Source organism: Bos indicus, chromosome 16 (assembly GCF_029378745.1).
Source record: "Bos indicus isolate NIAB-ARS_2022 breed Sahiwal x Tharparkar chromosome 16, NIAB-ARS_B.indTharparkar_mat_pri_1.0, whole genome shotgun sequence".
Taxonomy (NCBI): Eukaryota; Metazoa; Chordata; class Mammalia; order Artiodactyla; family Bovidae; genus Bos; species Bos indicus.
In genome coordinates, this window is record NC_091775.1 from 45,114,701 (window position 1) to 45,133,474 (window position 18,774).

Below are 18,774 nucleotides of genomic sequence, written 5' to 3' on the forward strand. Positions count from 1 at the left end.
GGGGAAGAAGTAAGCAAAGTGACACTGAGAGCCTCTGGGATGGACAGGTGTGCAGGGTCTTAGCCCTGGCAGGCCCCCGGAGGCCCTCATCTCTCAGGAAGTAGGATGGGGAAGCCAGCTGCTGAGGAGCTGGTATGGAGAAAGCTGGCCTCACTCGCTGGACAGCCAGGGACCAGTTTCTGCAGGAAGAAAATCAGTGCCGTTGGTGAGGACCACCACCCTGCCTCCATCTCCCCCACTGTCAAACCCACTAGCCCAGGGGCTGCAGGAGGGTGGGAACAGGAAGCAACTCTCCCCCTCCCTGCCGGTGGACAACTTCCAGGATGTGCCATGGGACTGGGCTGATCTTTAAAAAGAATTCTCTTTCCACCTCCCAGACCACTTACAACAGGCGCATCCCGGCCCTGTAATTGTTGCGGGGAAACAGTAAAGCCAGAGCTGGTCCCTAAGTTAGGTGGTGGAGGCGGGGGTATGGGGGGAAGGGTGCCTGGAGGGGCCGGGAGGGTGGTGTGCGTCTCGGTCCCAGGCTCCCCGGCGGCTCGCGATGCACCAGTGCTGACTCAGGGCTTCCCTCGCCCTCTTCTCTCCCCCCGCCATCACCTGCCCCGGCCTTGGCCCGCGGAGCCCGCGTTGCTGGTTCTCCGGGTCTCCTTGCGCAGGGGCGGTGGGGACCCAAGCCGCTGCAGGCCCTCCCCCACCCTCCCCGCCGCCCGGGGCCAAGTCAGCAGTGCTGGCCGCCGCCGGGGCTGCAGCAGCGGGCGGCGCAGAGGCCCTGCACCACTGCTCCGGGCTGGCGGGCGGCGCGCCTCTGCCGCGCTCTCGTCCCGACGGCCACCTCCCGGCGGCTGCGCGCAGCCAGCGCCGAGACAGCACCCGGCCTCTGATTGGTGCAGTGAGTGAGTCTCGGGCTTTATTTATACAACCTTTTCTGCACGACTCGACTTCCTCGGAGTTGAGGGCTGGAGCCGGAGGCAGCCTTCCTCCCCGGCTGGGAAGGATGACAAGCCGGGGTCTGGTACCAGCGACTGTCTTCGTGAATCCTTGGATGGATCATTTTCACCTGCTTCTGTACGGAGCAGCCACCAAGTGTGGGGCGCGATTTGCGGAAACCTCCATAGAAGAACAAGACTGTGTGGCACCTCGGTAGGGCTGGGAGGGTGAAGGCTTTCAGACGAGCCCAGGGATGCTGTGTTTGGGCCCTGGCTTTGGACCTCCTGCTCTGAATCGTGGACACCGGTCTGGAAAGTGAGGCTGCCTTTCCAGCTGGGGGGTAAGAAGGGATTCTCAACTCCGGCATCCTCTTGGGTGATGGCAGAGGAACCTTCTCGGACCATATCCTTGAATGCTCCACTCAGGATGTCTGGGAAAGCCCATGGAGACGGACTGAGGCACAAAGGTGATGGGAGAAAGGTTTTTTATTCCCAGTGTCATGGAGTTAGTTGAAGAAGGTTAAAGTTGGATGAGGAGGGAGTCCAGCTCCCCTGCAGAGGGAAGCTGAACCAGCAGGTATGGGTGGTGTCTGACCGCTGTGGACCCTCCTGGATGAAGTGAGGGTTGAGGGGGCAGGAGTCAGGGACCCGGGGACAGAGAAGTTCCCCAGGGGGTCTGGGCAGCACTTTCTGCTCAGAATAGAAGCCTCCCGTGCAGGTCTTCGTTTATACCAGGGGCATGAAAATGCTGCCCAACTCGTCCCCTGGGACCTGTCTCCTGGCAAGATGGGAAGTGATGTCACGCTGCCTGCTCTTCTGGGGCTGAGACAGTTCGGAGACTGATGCCTCTGACTGTCCTGGGCCCTGGACTTCTGCAGGGAGAGCCTGGGTGCTGGGGGCCGCTCCCTCCCATGGCTCACTTGAGCGTCTCCACCTTGGAGACTGCCCTTGAAGCCTGCATTGCGCTGGGAGGAGGAGGAGATGGCAGAAGAGGAAGAGGAGGGGGAGATGTCAGGGGTCGAGGGGGAGATGGCCAGGGTCGAGGGGCCTGCAGACCCTGCTCCCTGCTGATGTCATCAGTCTGAGGGCCTGCACCAGCTGGAGGCTGCCCCAGAACTGACACCAGAAGCCTTCCTGCTCAGTCTGGGACAGGCGCAGTGCTGCGGCTGCCAGTATTCCTGCCAAGGACGCAGGGGCAGGTAGCTCTCCAAGGGATTGCCTGTACCCTCCAGGCAGAGCCAACTGGCCAGCCGAGTCCCCGGGCCTCCTCCAGGAACTGAGGTGTAAGGCAAAGGTGAGGGCCATGAGAGCCAGTGGTGGGCTTGGATTTCAGCTGGAAATGGGACACTGGTGGTGCCCAACTGGTTCCGAAGACGGGGGTGGGGGGGATTGGGGGGGCAGGTGGAGAGGACAGGAAGAGGCTCCAAGGTGTTGCTGGGATCATGGGGTCCCAGGGCCAGATCTTGGCTCAAGGTGCTTTCTCCACTGACCACTTTTGCTTTTCCCCCAATGCAGAGTCAGCGGTTTCTCTGCTGTGCCCATTCTCAGCAGATCTGGTTAAGGATCAGAAGCTACCTGTCCTCTTATGCATGCGAACTTTAGCCCCACACATGAAAGATACTTTGAAGTCATCTGATGGCAGCCCAAGCTCAGAGACAAGGATCGTGAAGCCGAGAGGTTAACTGACTTGCCCAAAGGAGACAGGAAGCACAAGGGCACGTCTGTGAGTCCCTGGGATGTGTTTCAACCAGCACGTCAAACAAGGACAAAGTCATCAGCGCTGGACCCATCGAGCACCCTGACTCCAGTGAAACAGGACAAGGTAAGTAAATTGGGGACCTGGAGGTGACACTGATCTCAGGTTCTAAAGACCATGAGCAAAACTTACTGGACATCAGGCAGTGTTGTTCTGGGAACTGAATGTTGCTTTTGAGCAGGTTTGCAGCACCTCTGGTTTACAGCTCTCACTGGGCAAAGTGTCCAGGGGAGAAAATGTAGGACTTCTTTTCTAGTTGTTTCTCTTTGGAGTTCTGGGAATTTGGGGCCACTGAAGCCTGGTGGCTACCAGTTCAGTTATTAATTCTGTAGCTCAGACTTCCTCCAGCAGAGGGCAGCCCAGGACTCAGGAAGAAAACCCAGCCTCTCACTGCGGTCCTGGCGGTTTGGGGAAATGGGGATATGAGTTTTTATTTGGTCCCATGCATTCAGGCCAGAGAAGGAAATGGCAACCCACTCCAGTATTCCTGCCTGGAGAATCCCAGGGACAGAGGAGCCTGGTGGGCTGCCATCTATGGGGTCGCACAGAGTCAGACACGACTGAAGCAACTTAGCAGCAGCATGCATTCAGGCAGAAGTTTTTCAGGATTATGTTTTGACCAATAAAACAGAAAGTTTACCTAGAAATTTCCCTGCCATTCAGGATGTGTGTCATCTCCTGGGTCCTCCCACATTTCATTTGGCTTCTTAGAAAGGTCTTGGGGAATTCAATACAGAGGGGTATGCTGTGGTTTTCTTTGTTCACAGTTCTTAGAGTAGGCTTAATGAGTCATTTGTGCCTCTGTTATCTGAGGAAATCTCACAAAATTCGCAGGGAGACCTGGCCATCCTTGAACAGGGTGGCAAAGGACAGATGGCTGGACCACCAGCAACTCTGCACTGGGCATGCTGGTCCATGTGCAGGAGGTTCAGCCCACCCTGGGATTTCAGGTGGGTCCTTATGCCCACCTCTTGTTTGAGGAATGTTACAGAAGGACAGTAGCAAACCCAGACCGGAGTCCACGTGAATCAACCACTGGGTTTGGCCTCATTTTTTCCCCACTGATCTCCCCCCGATGGTCTGTCTTTCTGTCCTTGTTTGGGGATTTCTATTCGGCATCTCAGCTCATCATCTCACGCCCAGTGAGTTCCCTGTTTCCCCCAGTGGTCCCACTTGTTTAATGCTGATTTGCAGTTGTGAGGAAGACCAACCTGAACACCCTTGAGACTAAAATTTTTCTTGCTAATAACCTTCAGCTACTCAGAGGTGAATTACTGCAATTATCTAAAAGACAGCTCATTTTCTTGTGTCATGAGATGACCTTTGCTCTCTGTGGTAAAATATGCTTTTAGATGGCATGCTATCCTGCCCAGGGGTTCTGGAGTTCTTGGTTCTCCAGTTTGGGGTGGGTGTAAGACTGTGTCATTAGCTCACTGCATGGGCCTGTCAATGTAACTGCTGCAGAGCAAGGGAGCTGCCAGACCCCTGGTTAGGTGCAGGTAAACTTGACAGAAGTGGAGAAATTTAACCAAGAAATGTGACTGGGGGCATCTCAAATAGGACCAGTAGACAACACATAACTTTTTTACTCTAGTGGTATAAATTATTTCTCCCAAAGAATTCTTTGATAATTTGGTTCAACCCAACAAGCATCCACTGACATGAAAATCTGAGCTGTGAGTAGGTACACACAACAGAGGGTATGATCCTTGCCTTTGCTTACTTATTTTTAAATATTTACTTATTTGGCAGCATGGAGTCTTAGTTGGGGCACACAGCATCTCTGTTGGCCTCGTGCAGGATCCTTCGCTGGGGCGCTTAGACTAGTTGTGTTGTGCGGGATCCAGGGCACGAGGCCTTCAGTGGTTAACATAAGAGGGCTTAGTTGCTCCGAGGCTTGTGGGATCTTAGTTCCTCGACCAGGGATCAAACCTGCACCCCTTGAATTGCAAGGCGAATTCTTAACCCCTGGATCACCAAGGAAGTCCCCTGATACTTGCCATTAAAAAAAATCAATAGAGGGACTTTCCTGGTGGTCCAGTGGTTAAGACTCTACACTTCCAATGCAGGGAGAAAGATCAATCCCTGGTTGGGGAACTAAGATCCACGTGCCGCTCAGCCAATAAATAGATAAGTAAATAAGTGAAATGCTGGTTCTGAGGCTCTTTGGGAAATATTTTTTAAAAAGTCAATAGAATTTAGGGGGGAGGGATAAATTAGGAATTTGGGATTAACAGATACACTCCTATATAAAAAACAGATAAACCACAAGGACCTACTGTATAGCACAGGGAACAATATTCAATATCTTGTAATAACCTATAATGAAAAGTGAAAGTGAAAGTCATGTCCAACACTTTGTGATCCCATGGACTGGAATTCTCCAGGCCAGAATACTGGAGTGGGTAGCCTTTCCCTTCTCCAGGGGATCTTCCCAACCCAGGGATAGAACCCAGGTCTCCCACATTGCAGGTGGATTCTTTACCAGCTGAGCCACCAGGAAAGCCCTATAATGGAAAAGAATCTGAAAAAGAATATATATGTGTATAACCGAATCACTTGGCTGAAATTTGGAAATCCAATGCTGAAACATTGGAAATCAAGTATACTTCAGTTAAAAAAATCAAGAGCATTTCAGTGTATGACAATAGGGTGGCAGGGCACTGAGGGACAGGGTCACTTCTCAGTGACACCTAATGGTTCCAGGTCTACCCTTTGCTCCTTCTTCCTTGAGTCAAGCCTGGTCAAGAGTGGGCACTCAGACATCTTGCCAGTGTGCCAGGTCACTTGAGTTTATAAGTGTGCCTAGAAGTTGACCTGTCCTGTCCTGGGGCTCAGATGCCTGCTGCAGTGCCTCGTCAATACCTGTCACTTATTTTCTTGGGGCAACTTGCTCCAGGGTCTGTCTGCTGGGGCTGAGACATCTGGCCTCGGCTCCATGTTCAAAAAAGATGCTTAGATTTTTAAAAATAATTTCTAGTATACAGTGCAATTCTCTTATATTTGAGTTGTGTGTGTGTTGAAAGCATTTGACTTTACTGTATTATTTTTTTAATTTTATTGGAGTATAATTCATTTACAGGGTTTCCCTCATAGCTCAGTTGGTAAAGAATCCACCTGCAATGCAGGAGACCCTGGTTCAATTCCTGGGTTGGGAAGATCCACTGGAGAAGGGATAGGCTACCCACTCCAGTTTTCTTGGGCTTGCCTTGTGGCTCAGCTGGTAAAGAATTCACTGGCAATGTGGGAGGCCTGGGTTCGATACCTGGGTTGGGAAGATCCCTTGGAGAAGGGAAAGGCTACCCGCTCCAGTATTCTGGCCTGGACAATTCCATGGACTGTATATTCCATGAGGTCGCAATGAGTCGGACACGACTGAGCGACTTGCACTTTCACATAATCATTTGCAGTGTTGTATTAGTTTTAGGTGTACAGCATAATGATTTGGTTATACACATTCAGGCTTCCCTGATGGCTTAGACGGTGAAGAGTCCACCTACAATGATGGAGACCCAGGTTCGATCCCTGAGTTGGAAAGATCCCCTGGAGAAGGGAATGACTACCACTCCAGTATTCTTGCCTGGAGAATCCCATGGACAGAGGAGCCTGACGGGCTATAATCCATGGGGTTGCAAAGAGTTGGACATGACTGAGAGACTAACACTTTCTCTTTCACTGTCATATATTCAGGGCTTCTCTTGTGACACTAGTGGTAAAAAGACACCTGCCAATGCAGGAGATGTAGAGACGTGTGTTTGATCCCTGGGTGTGGAAGATGCCCTGGAGGAAAGGGGATGGAAAGGCATGGCAACCCACTCCAGTACTCTTGCCTGGAAAATTCCATGGACAGAGGAGTCTGGTGGGCTACAGTCCACAGGGTCATAAAGAGTCAGACGTGACTGAAGCGACTTAGCACACATGCACACACATACATATTTTCATTCTTTTCACATATACGTTATCACAGAATATCATTATCTATTTTATATATAGCAGTGTGTGTGTGTCAATCCCAAGCTCCCAATTTATTCCCCCCTACCTTTCCCCTTCGGTGACAAGATTGTTTTTGAAATCTGTGAGTCTGTTTTATAAGTTCATTCATATCATTTTTTATCAGATTCTTCATATGAGTGATATTATAGGACATTTGTCTTTCTCTGTATGACTTACATCTAAGAGCATTAAATTTTAAATGTTTAAAATGCATTTTTCTAATCCTGTCTTGACATCTCTCCATCCTGTAAACTCCCAGGTTGCCTTAGACGCGGCATTGGCCTGGATGCCTCATGTCCTCTGACTGGCCCCACCGCACGCAAAGCACTGCCCTTTTGTGATCTGAAGGTCACCTTGTCCTGCAGCCCCAGTTTTGTAAACAGTCCGTTCAAGTTCTCAGAGATACCAGGCTTCCGTCTGTGTGATAAATGTGCTTATTTGATAACAGGGAGTGGACCAGACATAAGTGGTTTTTAAAGAAAAGTACAAATTAGGTTTTTCTTCAAAACAGGAGGAGTAAGATAGGGCGGATAAAAATCTGAAAATGGGTCCAGATTGTCTCTGATGCTCCCTCCCCTCTGGCCTTCACCCCACAGGTCTCCCAGGCTACCTTGGAAGCTCCGAGGGACTCCAGGTCACTAAGCCTCCGCTTAGCACTTGTGCTCAGCCTAGCGGCCTGAGCACCACATTCGGTTGCATCTGCCCATCTCTATCTTCCCCTCTGGATGTCTGTACTAATAGATTCTGTTGCGGACACCAGTGCCCACGGGTCTCTGGAAGGTACACGCTCTCTCAGGCATCTCCTGAGGAATGCAATGCCTTAACTCGAAGGAGAAGTCCCTCCCAGCAAAGTCCCTTTTTGGAGAGAAGGCTGGTGAAGGAGACTGAACAGCCTGCCAGGCACCTGCAGGCCACCTCCCTGCACACCAGGTGCTGGAATTGCATTGGTTTTCACAACTGCTTTGCTTCTTGGCTTCCCCAGCTCCCTGGAGGCCCAAAGCAGCTGCTCTCCCAAGGCGTTCCTACCAGGGAAGGAGACCCAGCTCCAGCAAAGATGTCCTGTGAGTGACCTTTATCTCTTCAAGATGCTTGCTACACATGATTTTCTGAAGGCTGTGCTAAGCATTCTTTCTATTTATAGAGAGATAGAGGTGATGCTAACCTGACAAACTAAGGGGAAAGGGGTGATGGCTGCAAATACAGAAGTTGGTAACATCCGCCCAAAGGGTTGAGGACGGGTGTTGGTGTGGCCGGCCAGAGAAGGGGTTCCAGTAAGTACAGGGGCCTGAGGCATCATTCATAAGCGTCATCCCCATGGTCCTATGTTGGAATGTCTATATATTCTAGGATCTGGGAGGCTTTCCAGCTCTCTCGTTGACTTCAGCATTCCTTTGGGGGTAGACTTACTTTAGGTGGGTGGCTCATTCCACCAATTACTGTATCTCTTTAACATCTGTCCCATTTCATGGGGGTCCTAACCTGTCCTTGGCATTTTTTTCTTTTTTCTGGCCATGCTTCGCAGCATGTGGGATCTTAGTTCCCCAATCAGGGAACAAATCCACGCCCTTTAAATTGGAAGCACAGAATCTTAACCCCTGGACCTCCAGGGAAGCCCCATGTCCTTGGCATTTCTATAACATTCCCCACTCAACAACCTCAAAGCCCAGGCATGGAACTGTGTTCAACCAACCCTCCAAGGATGACCCTCTCTTCTATAGGACAAGCCACTTTTCCTTCTGGCATGGGTTGACTTTTCTTTTTCTTCTTCTTCTTTTTTTTTTTTTTTTTGTTTTCCTTTCTAATCAATAGAATAAGGTAGTTATCTACATCAGAAATAAAATGCTTCTGGGAATTCCATGGCGGTTCAGTGGTTAGGTTGGGGCTTCCCTGATAGCTTAGTTGGTAAAGAATCCACCTGCAATTCAGGAGACCCCGGTTTGATTCCTGGGTTGGGAAGATTCTCTGGAGAAGGGAAAGGCTACCCACTCCAGTATTCTGGCCTGGAGAATTCCATGAAGTCCATGGGATTGCAAAAGAGTCGGACACAACTGAGTGACTTTCACTTTCACTTTCCAGTGGGTAGAACTCTGTGCTTCCACTGCAGGAGGCCCAGGTTCGATCCCTGGTTGGGGAAACTAAGATCCTGCAAGCCATGCAGCACAGCCAAAAAAAAAAACTAAAAAAGAAATAAAGTGCTTGATCTATCAATCAATCAACTGCTCCATAGGGCTATCTCCTAAGAATAATTAGACCTCTCTCTGTCCTCAATTAGAAAAAAAGGTGAATTTGATGCACAAGCCACGGGGCAACTTTAGGAGCTGGAGAAACGTAAAGCTGTATTTAGTTAAAATGCCCAGTCAGCATAGCCATGAGTAAACACTTAAAGTAATTCTCCCCTTTGTACAGCATTTTGACTTCTTACATTTATTTGCTATTTTTAATTCAGTGGAGATTTCTTCACCAACCCAACAAGTCAAGTTGCGCTTCCTTATTCAGAAGTGGGGTTTTGAAGAGTGTGCTTGCTGACACAAGGGCTTTGCAAGGGCTAGGCAGGCTCCCTGGAGCACCCCCACAGGTTACACATAGGTCCCCACACTGGCCCATCCACCATGGGCCCACCAAATGACTTTCCGATATATCAACTGAAAAAAAAAAAGCACGACCTCAGAGCTGAGAGTTTTGTTTTATTTGGCGGACATCTTTAAAGAACTTAAGCCCAGGACATAACCTCTCAGATAGCCCTGTGGGACTGCTCCAAAGAGGCAAGCGAGGAGCCAGGATACAAAGGAGTTTCTGCAACAAAGACCAAGTAGTCAGAACATCAAAATATTGCTGCTATTGTTGTTGTTGAGTTGTTCAGTCATGTCCGACTCTTTTGCGACCCAATGGACTGTAGCCTTCCAGGCTCCTCTGTCCATGGAATTCCCCAGGCAATACTGGAGTGGGTTGCCATGCCTTCCTCCAGGGATCTTCCCAACCCAAGGATCGAATCCTTGTCTCATGCACTGGCAGTCGGATTCTTTACCACTGAGCCACCTTACTGTTAAAGAACACCAGACATTTCAAGTTAAGGAATTTAGCGCTTGTCTATGCATGGGAAAGTTGCAAAAGTCTGGGCTTGCTGACGTCATTCCTTGGTATACCCTCTGCTCTCTGGGCCAGAATACCGTGTTTTCTCATCCTGAGTCTCCTCAGGGTACCCCCTGGCGGTGGCTGCAGCGGCTGACTTCTAGCTGGGGAGTGGATGCTTCCTGCCTCCATCCTGAGTTCCCTCAGGGCTTATGGTCTATGTGGCTGGTAATGTGGTGGCTTGAAAGTTGCAGCATCCTTGTTTACCAATATGGCAGCAACATCTGTCATTCACAGACGCAGGGTTGCAATAGGCAAGTCCTCCCCACCACCAAGCCCCCTTTCTTCTGCAGGGTCCAGTCTCAGATCCCGTGTCACCACAGTCCTGTCTTCGAGGGCATAAAAGACAGGCTGCTTTGGACTTGTCAGTACCTGCCAGGGTCCAGGCAGAACAGCCACAGGATGCCCGACTCCCTTGTGTTACCTACACCAGGATTAGATTTTCTTTTGTATCTTGGCCCAATTTATTTATTTCTTTTTATGGTTTCCTGTGGCATACGGGATCACAGCTCCCCAACCAGGTATCAAACCCACAACCCCTGCAGTGGAACACAAAGTCTTAACCACTGGACCACCAAGGAATCTTCTGAGTCAGGGGAGTTAGCATTTATCAAGCGTGCTGGAGTAAAAAAAGAAAAAAAGAGTTATGGGGCTTTCAGAAACCTGCTGGGTTCATGCCATTTATTTTGGGCCACTAGGAAGAATGGTGCCCCCCTTTTTTCCCTCTACTGAGATATAACTTACATGCCGTAAATTTCACCACTTAAAAGTACAGTTTGGTGGGTTCCAGTATACAGTCACCCCTCTGTATCCATGGGTTCTGTATCCATATCAGTTGCATGAATTTCACTGACAGTTGACTGAAAAAAATTAAACTATTTCCAGAAAGTTTCAAAACGCAAAACTTGAATTTGCCAATGGCCAGCAACTATTTACCTATCATTTACGTTAAACTTAAATGGCTACCCAATCCAGTATTCTTGCCTGGAGAATTCCATGAACAGAGGAGCCTAGCAGGCTACAGTCCTTGGGATCACCCAGAGTCAGAAACAACTGAGTGACTGACACAATGCTATACTTATTTACATTGTATTTATATTGCATCAGGTGTTATGAGTGATCTAGAGATGATTTAAAGGATACAGTAGACTGTGCATAGGTTATATTTAAATATAATATTACCTTATTTTATGTAAGGAACTTGCGTGTGTGCTGAGTCACTTCAGTCATGTCTGACTATTTGTGGCCCTATGGACTATAGCCTGCCAGGCTCCTCTGTTCATGGGATTGTCTAAGCAAGAATATTGGAGTGGGTTGCCATTTCCTTCTCCAGGAAATCTTCCCAACCCAGGGATCGAACCTGAGTCTCTTAGGTCTCCTGCATTGGTAGGCGGGTTCTTTACCATGAGCATCTTCAAATTTGAGGATCTTAAGAGGGCCCTGGAACTGACCCCCACTTAGATATGGAGGGAGACTAGATTCACAAAATTGTGCAACCATCAGTGTGATGTAATCCTAGGATATCACTATCCTTTTTTACATTTAATTTTTAAAAATATTTATTTATTTGGCTTTGTCGGTTCTTAGTTGCGGCATGCAGGATCTTTGGTTTCAGCATGTGGGATCTAGTTCCCTGACCAGCGATTAAACTTGGGTCCTAAGCACTGGCAGCATGGAGTCTTAGCCACTGGACCACCAGGGAAGTCCCTAGCCTTTTTTTTTTTTTTTTAAATTCACATTTTTGGACAAGATCAACCTCATAGGCTGATTCGGAAGTAGGACTTCTTGGGCTTCTGTGGTTAAATTCAAGACATGAATGCCTCCCGAGTGCACTGTTTTGAAGCTGTGTCTGGGTGGGGGCCATGAACTGAAGCTTGTGCATGCTACCTCTGTAGCCCCCTTTCTCTATAGTGCCCTTGCTTGCTAGTCAGGGGTGTGTGTACATCTGCATCTGGGTATGGGATGAATTCTAGGGGAAATACAGATGGGCTGAACACCCTTGGTGAGACAGACTGACATATGGAGATGCCTTTATAAACCAGTCCTCACTTACACAAACATGATTAAGGGGGGAAAAAAAGAGGCCTGAATGTGGTTTGGCCTCTGAATGGAAAAGTGGATATAAATCTTATTTCAAGTCCTCTAGTTACCGGAGTCTGGAGTCTCCCAAATGTACTCCTTCATCTGTCAGCCGCCCAGGTCAAGGCGTTTCGGTGGCTCTGAAAGGAAAGGGAGAAGAAAGGACCAGTGAGGGTGGAGGTCTCAGCTGGAAATGCTCCCAAACGTCCATAAGTGTGGAGCAGGGAACTATAGCTTCCTTGGGCCCAGGGCTCCAGAGGTTCCTTAGGTAAGCTGATGAAGTGCCTGCTGTGTGCAGCAACTCCATTTACTACAGTCTTTACAACCACCTTGAGGGGTGTGGGGGTCGTTCATTCATTCCACCAACACATATTGAGTCCATACCGTGAGCCTGATGCTGTCTGTACACACAAGAACACCAAGGTGTGGAGAGGCTAAGCAATTTGCCAAATTGAGGCCAGATGCAGCTGCTTAAGGAGTGAGGCTTGGGAGTCAGAAAGGAATGAATATGGGTCCTGGTTCCACTTCATTCTCCCCCTCGTGATGGTGGCCAAGTTTTACCTTTCTGGTCCTCAGCTTTCTCACCTGGAAATGGGGTAGTACTGGTATGTATCTCACAGGACTGTGTAGAGAATTGAAAGAGATTATTATCTAGGGTGGATTTAGGTTGATGCCTGGCACACAGTGTCTCCCGCACTGCAGGCAGACAGAGCCACCAGGGAAGCCATCCCCTGGAGAAGGAAATGACAATCCATCTATGGGATTTTCTTGTCTGGAAAATCCCATAGACGGAGGAGCCTGGAAGGCTACAGTCCATGGGGTCACAAAGAGTCAGACAAGACTAAGCGACTTCACTTACTTTCTTTCTGGCACACTGAGCACTCAGTGTGAGTTAGCTTTATTATTATTATTCCCCGAGGTCACACACAGAATCAGAATTAGAACCAGCTTTTCCCTTCTGTCGCCTGTGCCACCTCCAGAGCCACTGACCTCATTGAAAAGAAAGTGTTACTTGCTCAGTCTTTGTGACCCCATGGATCGTATAGCCCACCATGCTCCTCTGTCCATGGGATTCTCCAGGCAAGGATACTGGAGTGGGTTGCCATTCCCTTCTCCAGGGGATCTTTCCGACCCAGGGATCAAACACGGGTCTGCTGCATGGGAGACAGACTCTTTACTGTTTGAGCCACAAGGGAAGCCTTGGCCTCATTAAATCCTCCTGAATCTTTGAGGATCTGCAAAGACCTTCCCCACTCAAGCTACCGTACAGTGATGGCCACCCTGGGGGGAGGGTGGGTGGGAAATGGTCCTCTGCCCCACTGCCCATGTGGGGAAAGGTAGCTATCCAGTGCATCTGGGCATTCTGACCGGCTCTTTCCTTCTCTGGGACTTTTCTAGAATCCTTGGAAAAGGCTGGGAACGTGGGCTCCATGCAGACTCATCCCTGTGAGCTAGGGACTGTCATCTGTCAAATGGGGTCAGCTCACAGCTGGCCTCACTTGCTCCCCGCAGTGTGCATGTGATGACATGCTTGGGGCAGCAGCCACTTCCCGCCAAGGACCAACTTCTCCCAGTGCAAGATGCAGGTGTCTCATGGGGCCAAGAAGACCCTAGTCCTTCAGTTGTGTCCCTGTGGAGGAAACAAGTTCCTGCAGGGTCTCGGTGCATCACGTGCAGAGTACCGCCAAGTGTGAGTTTGCTAAGAGGGTTTGCCTCGGAGGAAGCAACAGCCCTGAGCGCAGAACTCTTGCAGGGGGAGGCCTGGGTAACTCCTCTTCCCTTCATACCAGGCCGTGAGGGCCGCAGGGCAGTTTGTCTCCCAAGGGTCCCAGGTCCAAACCTGGTCGGATTGGGTAGGATCTATGGTGGCTGGAGGCAGGGTGGTGGCTGGGGAGTCCCCTCCCCACAACTGAGAAGGGCGTCTTCGGGGCCACCGCTGCACATGTGTCCCCATCAACCCCAGGGGCGTCCCGCGACATGCGCAGGGCAGTGTAGAAACCGCGAGGAAAGGGAGGCGCGTACCTCACCACCTCACGGGCTGCCCGGCGCCTCGCCGCGTCCGCATCTGTGCCTCCGGGGACCTGTAAGGCAGATGCTGGGGGCTGCACCTGGCCCCTCGGCTCAGCCGAACCCTGCCCCCGCGCGGTCCCGCCCGGCGCGCCCAACGCTCCAGCGCCGCATCTCGGCGATGACCACCACCCGCCTCTGCGCCCCTGAACGCGCGAGCCGAGCCACCTCGGCGGCAAGCAGCGCCGGAACTTGGGGGCGCGGTGAGTGGGGGCGGGGCGCCGGCGGGCGGTGGCCCCTGCCGGGTGTCTGATTCTGGCGCTAGAAGTCCTTCCCCGGCTCCTCGAATCGGGGCTGTTAGGTCCTTCCCTGCTTTCTAGGCTGGCTATGTCCCGGACACGACAGGTCCAGACCTGGGACACCTCCCTCATCCGCGCTCGGGACGCGGTTTCTCCTTCCCTCTTCCTGGGGTTGAGGCCCGCGGGTTGGGCATTGCGGCGAGCGGGCCCCATGGTTTCGTTTGCTTTCTTACAGGCCACCCTCGGCCCGCCTGGGCTTCGGTCCCGCCGCGGAGCGGCGAGAAGCTCCCGGAAGAGTCGCGATGGCCGTGGAGTCCGGTCGTCGGCTCCGGGAGCGCGCCCCGGGAGGAGACGAGGGGCGCCGCGCTGTCCGCGCTGTCGCAGAGGACGCACCAGTCCCCGCAGGCGGCAGCGGTGGAGGGGCCGGGACCCGATGCCTGTGGGCGACCGGCTCCACGGCGGAGCGCGCTCGGTGCCCCGGCAGCGCGCCCCGCCGCGGCACCCCGGTCTTCTGTCCTAGAGCACACCCCACCCCGACGTGACTCGGGTGGTTGCCGCGCTCCCGCCCCGTTCCCTGAGGGCTGGCGCCGCCCCCACCCGCCCCTCCGCGCCGTTACCTGCTCCCTTTTCCTTCTCAGGTGGAGGAGAGGGCCAGCGCCCGGTCCTCTGGAGAGAGACGACTCCACGGATCTGGGGCCAGAGAGACGCGTCTCTCGCCCCGGGGCCGGGTGGTTCGCGCAGGAGGAAGGACCGCGAAGCGGGCTCTGCCTGGGCTTGCCTGGGCTTGTTCAGAGCCGGGCTGCTTCCCTTGGTGGCCGCGCCGATCCGGGGTGATTTCGAGATTTTGCGGGAGCCTTGGAACCAAACCCCAGGGAGGAGGAGGCCGGAAGCCTGCGCGACCCGTTCGCCGTCCAAGGATGGAGCCCAGGTAAACGCTTGCGTTCTCGGTTGGTGTGAAAGTTAGTAACAGAGGCAGGAGATAGAGCAAGTACTTTAACAACAATAAAGAGATGTCTGTTGAATTGTGCGGCCTCAGAGTAGTAAGAAGAACGTCCAAGAAACAACAAAATGCTCTTTGATTTCATAATCTTGAAAGGATTTTTTTTTTTTTTTTTGGGTTTTGCATGGCTGGTTATTTTTCTCCTCCTCAGTCTCCGTCGTGGGTGCAGGAGGGCTCACTGGTCTAAGAGTGGAAATGGGGATTCTGATTTTACTGCCGCTGCTCAGCCACGTGCTATCTGAGCAAATACCTTGACTTCCTGAAAGTGGGGACATTGAAGCTAGGTCCCCAAGGTGGTTGTGACAAGTGCTTCAGTCACTAAAGGAGTGTTATATAAGAAGTCCAGCCCGCCAGTTTGTGTTTTAAAGAGAGGATTTCAAACTTCCAGTCCGGAGGGTTGTCTTCCTTCTCCTCCCCATCCCAGTCTCTCCTTACTCCCCACCCCCACCCCCACCCCACCCCCAGCTGGTGGAAACGCTGTCCAGGCTTGGGGCCGCAGGTCAGGATGGCACTTCCGGGTCAGGATGGCACTTCCGGTAGTTATTTCACCTTCCTGGTAGGCACAGGAGCCATGCTTGGACGCCCACCCTTAGTTTAGGTGGATGAGGCTGGCACCTCATAGGGGACCTGCCAGTGCTTCACGGTTTCTGTGCTGCTGGGGCACAGGGAGCAAAGGGACCGCGTGCTGGGCAGACAGGCCCAGGGCGTTAGCGCCCCCAGGCCCCCATACACCCTCGCTGGTCTCCTGCAGCAGGAAGTGGCTGGGCGTCCTGGATAAGTGCCTGTGGAGCTCTTGTGGCCAGAAATCGTGTCAGGAAGGCAAAATGGCTCCCTGTGAGGTATGTGGGGCCAGTTCTGCCTCTGTCCCCAGATCTGAGAGACCTCCACGACAATGGCCGCTCCCCTGAGCCTCTGTATGGCAGTGGCTGAAATGGGAGGCCTAGGGAGGAGGGGGTTCTCCTGTACTCCCTGTTATTCCCCTTGAAGATCTATCCAAGAGCAGAGAGCTGATGGGGACATTGGCTGGTGCCCTGAGGCCACTGGCATCAGCTGCCCTGTGGGTTAGTGGCTTGTTTCCTGAGCTTCCCAACCTTGAGGACTGGCCAGGGCAGTCCTGCTCCACCTGCCAATCCATCTTTCTCTGGCCCCAAGAACCCCTTGGTTACCAGGCTGGGTGTCCCCAAGAACTGCACTTTTACGCCCCACCCCTTGGCACCCATCACAAATCAATGATGCTAAACCTAGACTGGCTTCGGGTCCTTCTCTCCACCGCAAGCCAGGCAGCACTTACCGTTGATGGTACAAGCAGGTCTTCCCCAGCCCTGAACCTGCCCTTGTAACTGGGCCCTGGGCTAGCAGGTACAGGAAAATGAAAGCATGTGCAAAATGCTGCCCCTGGTTAGAGGCTGCTCAAGCCTCGGGTTAGAGGAGGTCAAAAGTAGGCAACAAGAAAATGACTTGTCAGCACCCATTCATTCACTCATTCAGCAAATATTATTGAATCCTTGCTGTGTGCCTGCATCATCTAACACTGAGAATACCCCCATGAGCCAGACAGGCAGACCCTTGCTTTGGTGGCGCAGCTGATCTGATGGAAGAAAGAGGCAATAAATGAACAAAATAAATATTTCAAATAATGTTAGGTCATGATAAATGCTGTGAAGGAGTTGGAGGGTGAAGTGCTGGGAGGGGTGTTGTTTCCCTGGGAGGGTGAGGTTAAGTCAGTGAAGTGAGGGGAGCGTTTTTTAGGTGGGAGGGTCAGCAAGTGCAAAGGTGCGTTTGAGAAATTTACAAGGAAGCCAGAGAGGCTGGAGGTGAGTGGTAACTGTTTCAGTTGGGCAGGGCTGAGAATTTAGAATGAAATCCAAAGGGTGATGTTCCCCAGCCTTTGGAGGGTTTTGAGCTACAAATATCATGATCTTATGTTTTGAAACAATGGCTCAGGCTGCTGTGTAGAGAACATACACAGGAGTGGCAGCTAGGGAGTACCTACTAGAGGCAATTCCTTGGTCCTGCTAGAGACCACAGTGGCTGCAGGAGGCCTGTAGCCCAGAGGGGATAGAGGCCATAGCTGTTGAAGGTAGAGTCAACTGAGTCTGTAGCTGGATGGACAAGGGAGGATGGGCAGGGAAAAAAGAGACGAAAATGACTGAAGTTTGTGGCTTGCACAGATGGGTGAATCATTTATGGAGGCGGGGAGAACTGGGAGGCACAGGCTACAAGCTTCTGATCTGGCTACAGTAGGTCATCTGTTAGACACCCGAGTGGAGATGGTATTGATGCTGGCAGCTGGAGCATAGGAGAGAGTTTAGGGTAGGGGAATCTTAGTGACTACCTAATACCTTGAGACTGGGTGAGGTTGCTGAGGGGGGTTTGGGGAGGCTTGGGGGAGAGCTTGAGAACAGGTAAAGGAGTCACCTTGGGAGATGGAGAGAGAATGGACAAGGGAAGTGACAGAACAATATGGCACATGCTTGATAAATGTTTGTTGGGTGGATAGACACATGAAATGTCGTAGGACTGCTGTGCAGTGCTGAGTACCTAAAGGCCCAGCGGGGGATGTAACAGGATTTTAAATGGGACTCACAGGGCTGGGGAGACACCAAGGCAGTCTGTGGAAGTGGAAGGGATATGATCTGAGCCTGGGAGAGCAGCCAGGATTCTGCGGAGAGGGAAAAGTAAATTGAAGGGAATGGCATTAGCAAAATTAGGAATCCATGAGACATATTTAGGAGTCTGATGCAGTTATGGCATAGTTAGACTGGGTGGAGAGTTCTTATGAAAGGGGTGGGTGGGGTGGAATTGGCTGAAGCTCTTTGCCCCCCAAGGGTGGCTGGAGGACAGAGAGCCTGTCCCCATGCCCTGTCTCTGTCCCCAGGCCTCCACCTGGCCAGATCTTGGGTAACCAGGCCCCCTCCCGCCACCCAGCCACAGTACAGTGCCTGACAGTACATCCTCTGGTCTCTGTGGGGTAGATAGGTCGAGGAGATCAGGATCTTCATTTTTGTTGTTTTGATATCAATCTTGGCAATATTTTTTTTGGTTTCATTTTGATTGAAGTATAGTTGATTTACAGTGTTGTGGTAGTTTCAAGTGTACAGCAAAGTGATTCATTTGTACATATATATATGTATTTTCAGATTCTTTTCCCTTATAGGTTATTACAAAACATTAAGTACAGTTCCCTGTGCTATGCGGTAGGTCCTTGTTGGTTATCTGTTATGATCCTGGTTTTTTTTTTTGGCTGTCCTGGGTCTTTGCTGTTACGTGAGTGCTTTCTCTGGTCGCAGAGTGGGGACTACTCTCTGGTTGCTGTGCTCTGGCTTCTCATTGCAGTGGTGAAACACAGGCTTTAGGATGCTTGGGCTTCAGTACTTGGAGCTCCCGGGCTCTAGGATGTGGGCTCAGTAGCGGTGGTGCACAGGCTTAGTTGCTCCGGAGCATGTGGAACCGTCCTGGACCAGGAATCGAACCTGTGTCCCCTGCACTGGCACGGGGATTCTGTACCACTGAGCCACCAGGGAATCACTGATCATCCTTTTTAATTGCTGAAAAGCGACAAGGACCTCGGAATTTAGGTCC

General features: G+C 51.5%; 1 protein-coding gene across 1 annotated transcript; it reads right to left on the reverse strand.

The window, feature by feature from the left end:
* Positions 1 to 9,342: 9,342 nt before the first annotated feature.
* LOC109570789 (uncharacterized) lies at positions 9,343 to 16,327 on the reverse strand. Its single transcript, XM_070767675.1, has 8 exons — positions 16,284 to 16,327; positions 15,820 to 15,962; positions 14,426 to 14,795; positions 13,909 to 13,967; positions 12,271 to 12,471; positions 11,958 to 12,026; positions 10,552 to 10,667; positions 9,343 to 10,426 (listed from the first exon to the last, which is right to left on the reverse strand). Exons 1-4 carry the CDS (start codon positions 16,325 to 16,327, stop codon positions 13,910 to 13,912), a joined length of 615 nt encoding a protein of 204 aa, XP_070623776.1. The 3' UTR covers positions 9,343 to 10,426; positions 10,552 to 10,667; positions 11,958 to 12,026; positions 12,271 to 12,471; position 13,909.
* Between the last annotated feature and the right edge of the window lie 2,447 nt (positions 16,328 to 18,774).

Coding starts and splice junctions, on each gene's coding strand:
- LOC109570789 (XM_070767675.1), bottom strand. CDS start 16,327: ATGGATTGGCAGGTGGAGCAGGACTGCCCTGGCCAGTCCTCAAG. Junction 15,963..16,283: donor TGCCCTGGCCAGTCCTCAAG/GTTGGGAAGCTC, acceptor GCACTTATCCAG/GACGCCCAGCCACTTCCTGC. Junction 13,968..14,425: donor AGGCGGGCCGAGGGTGGCCT/GTAAGAAAGCAA, acceptor TCTGCCTTACAG/GTCCCCGGAGGCACAGATGC.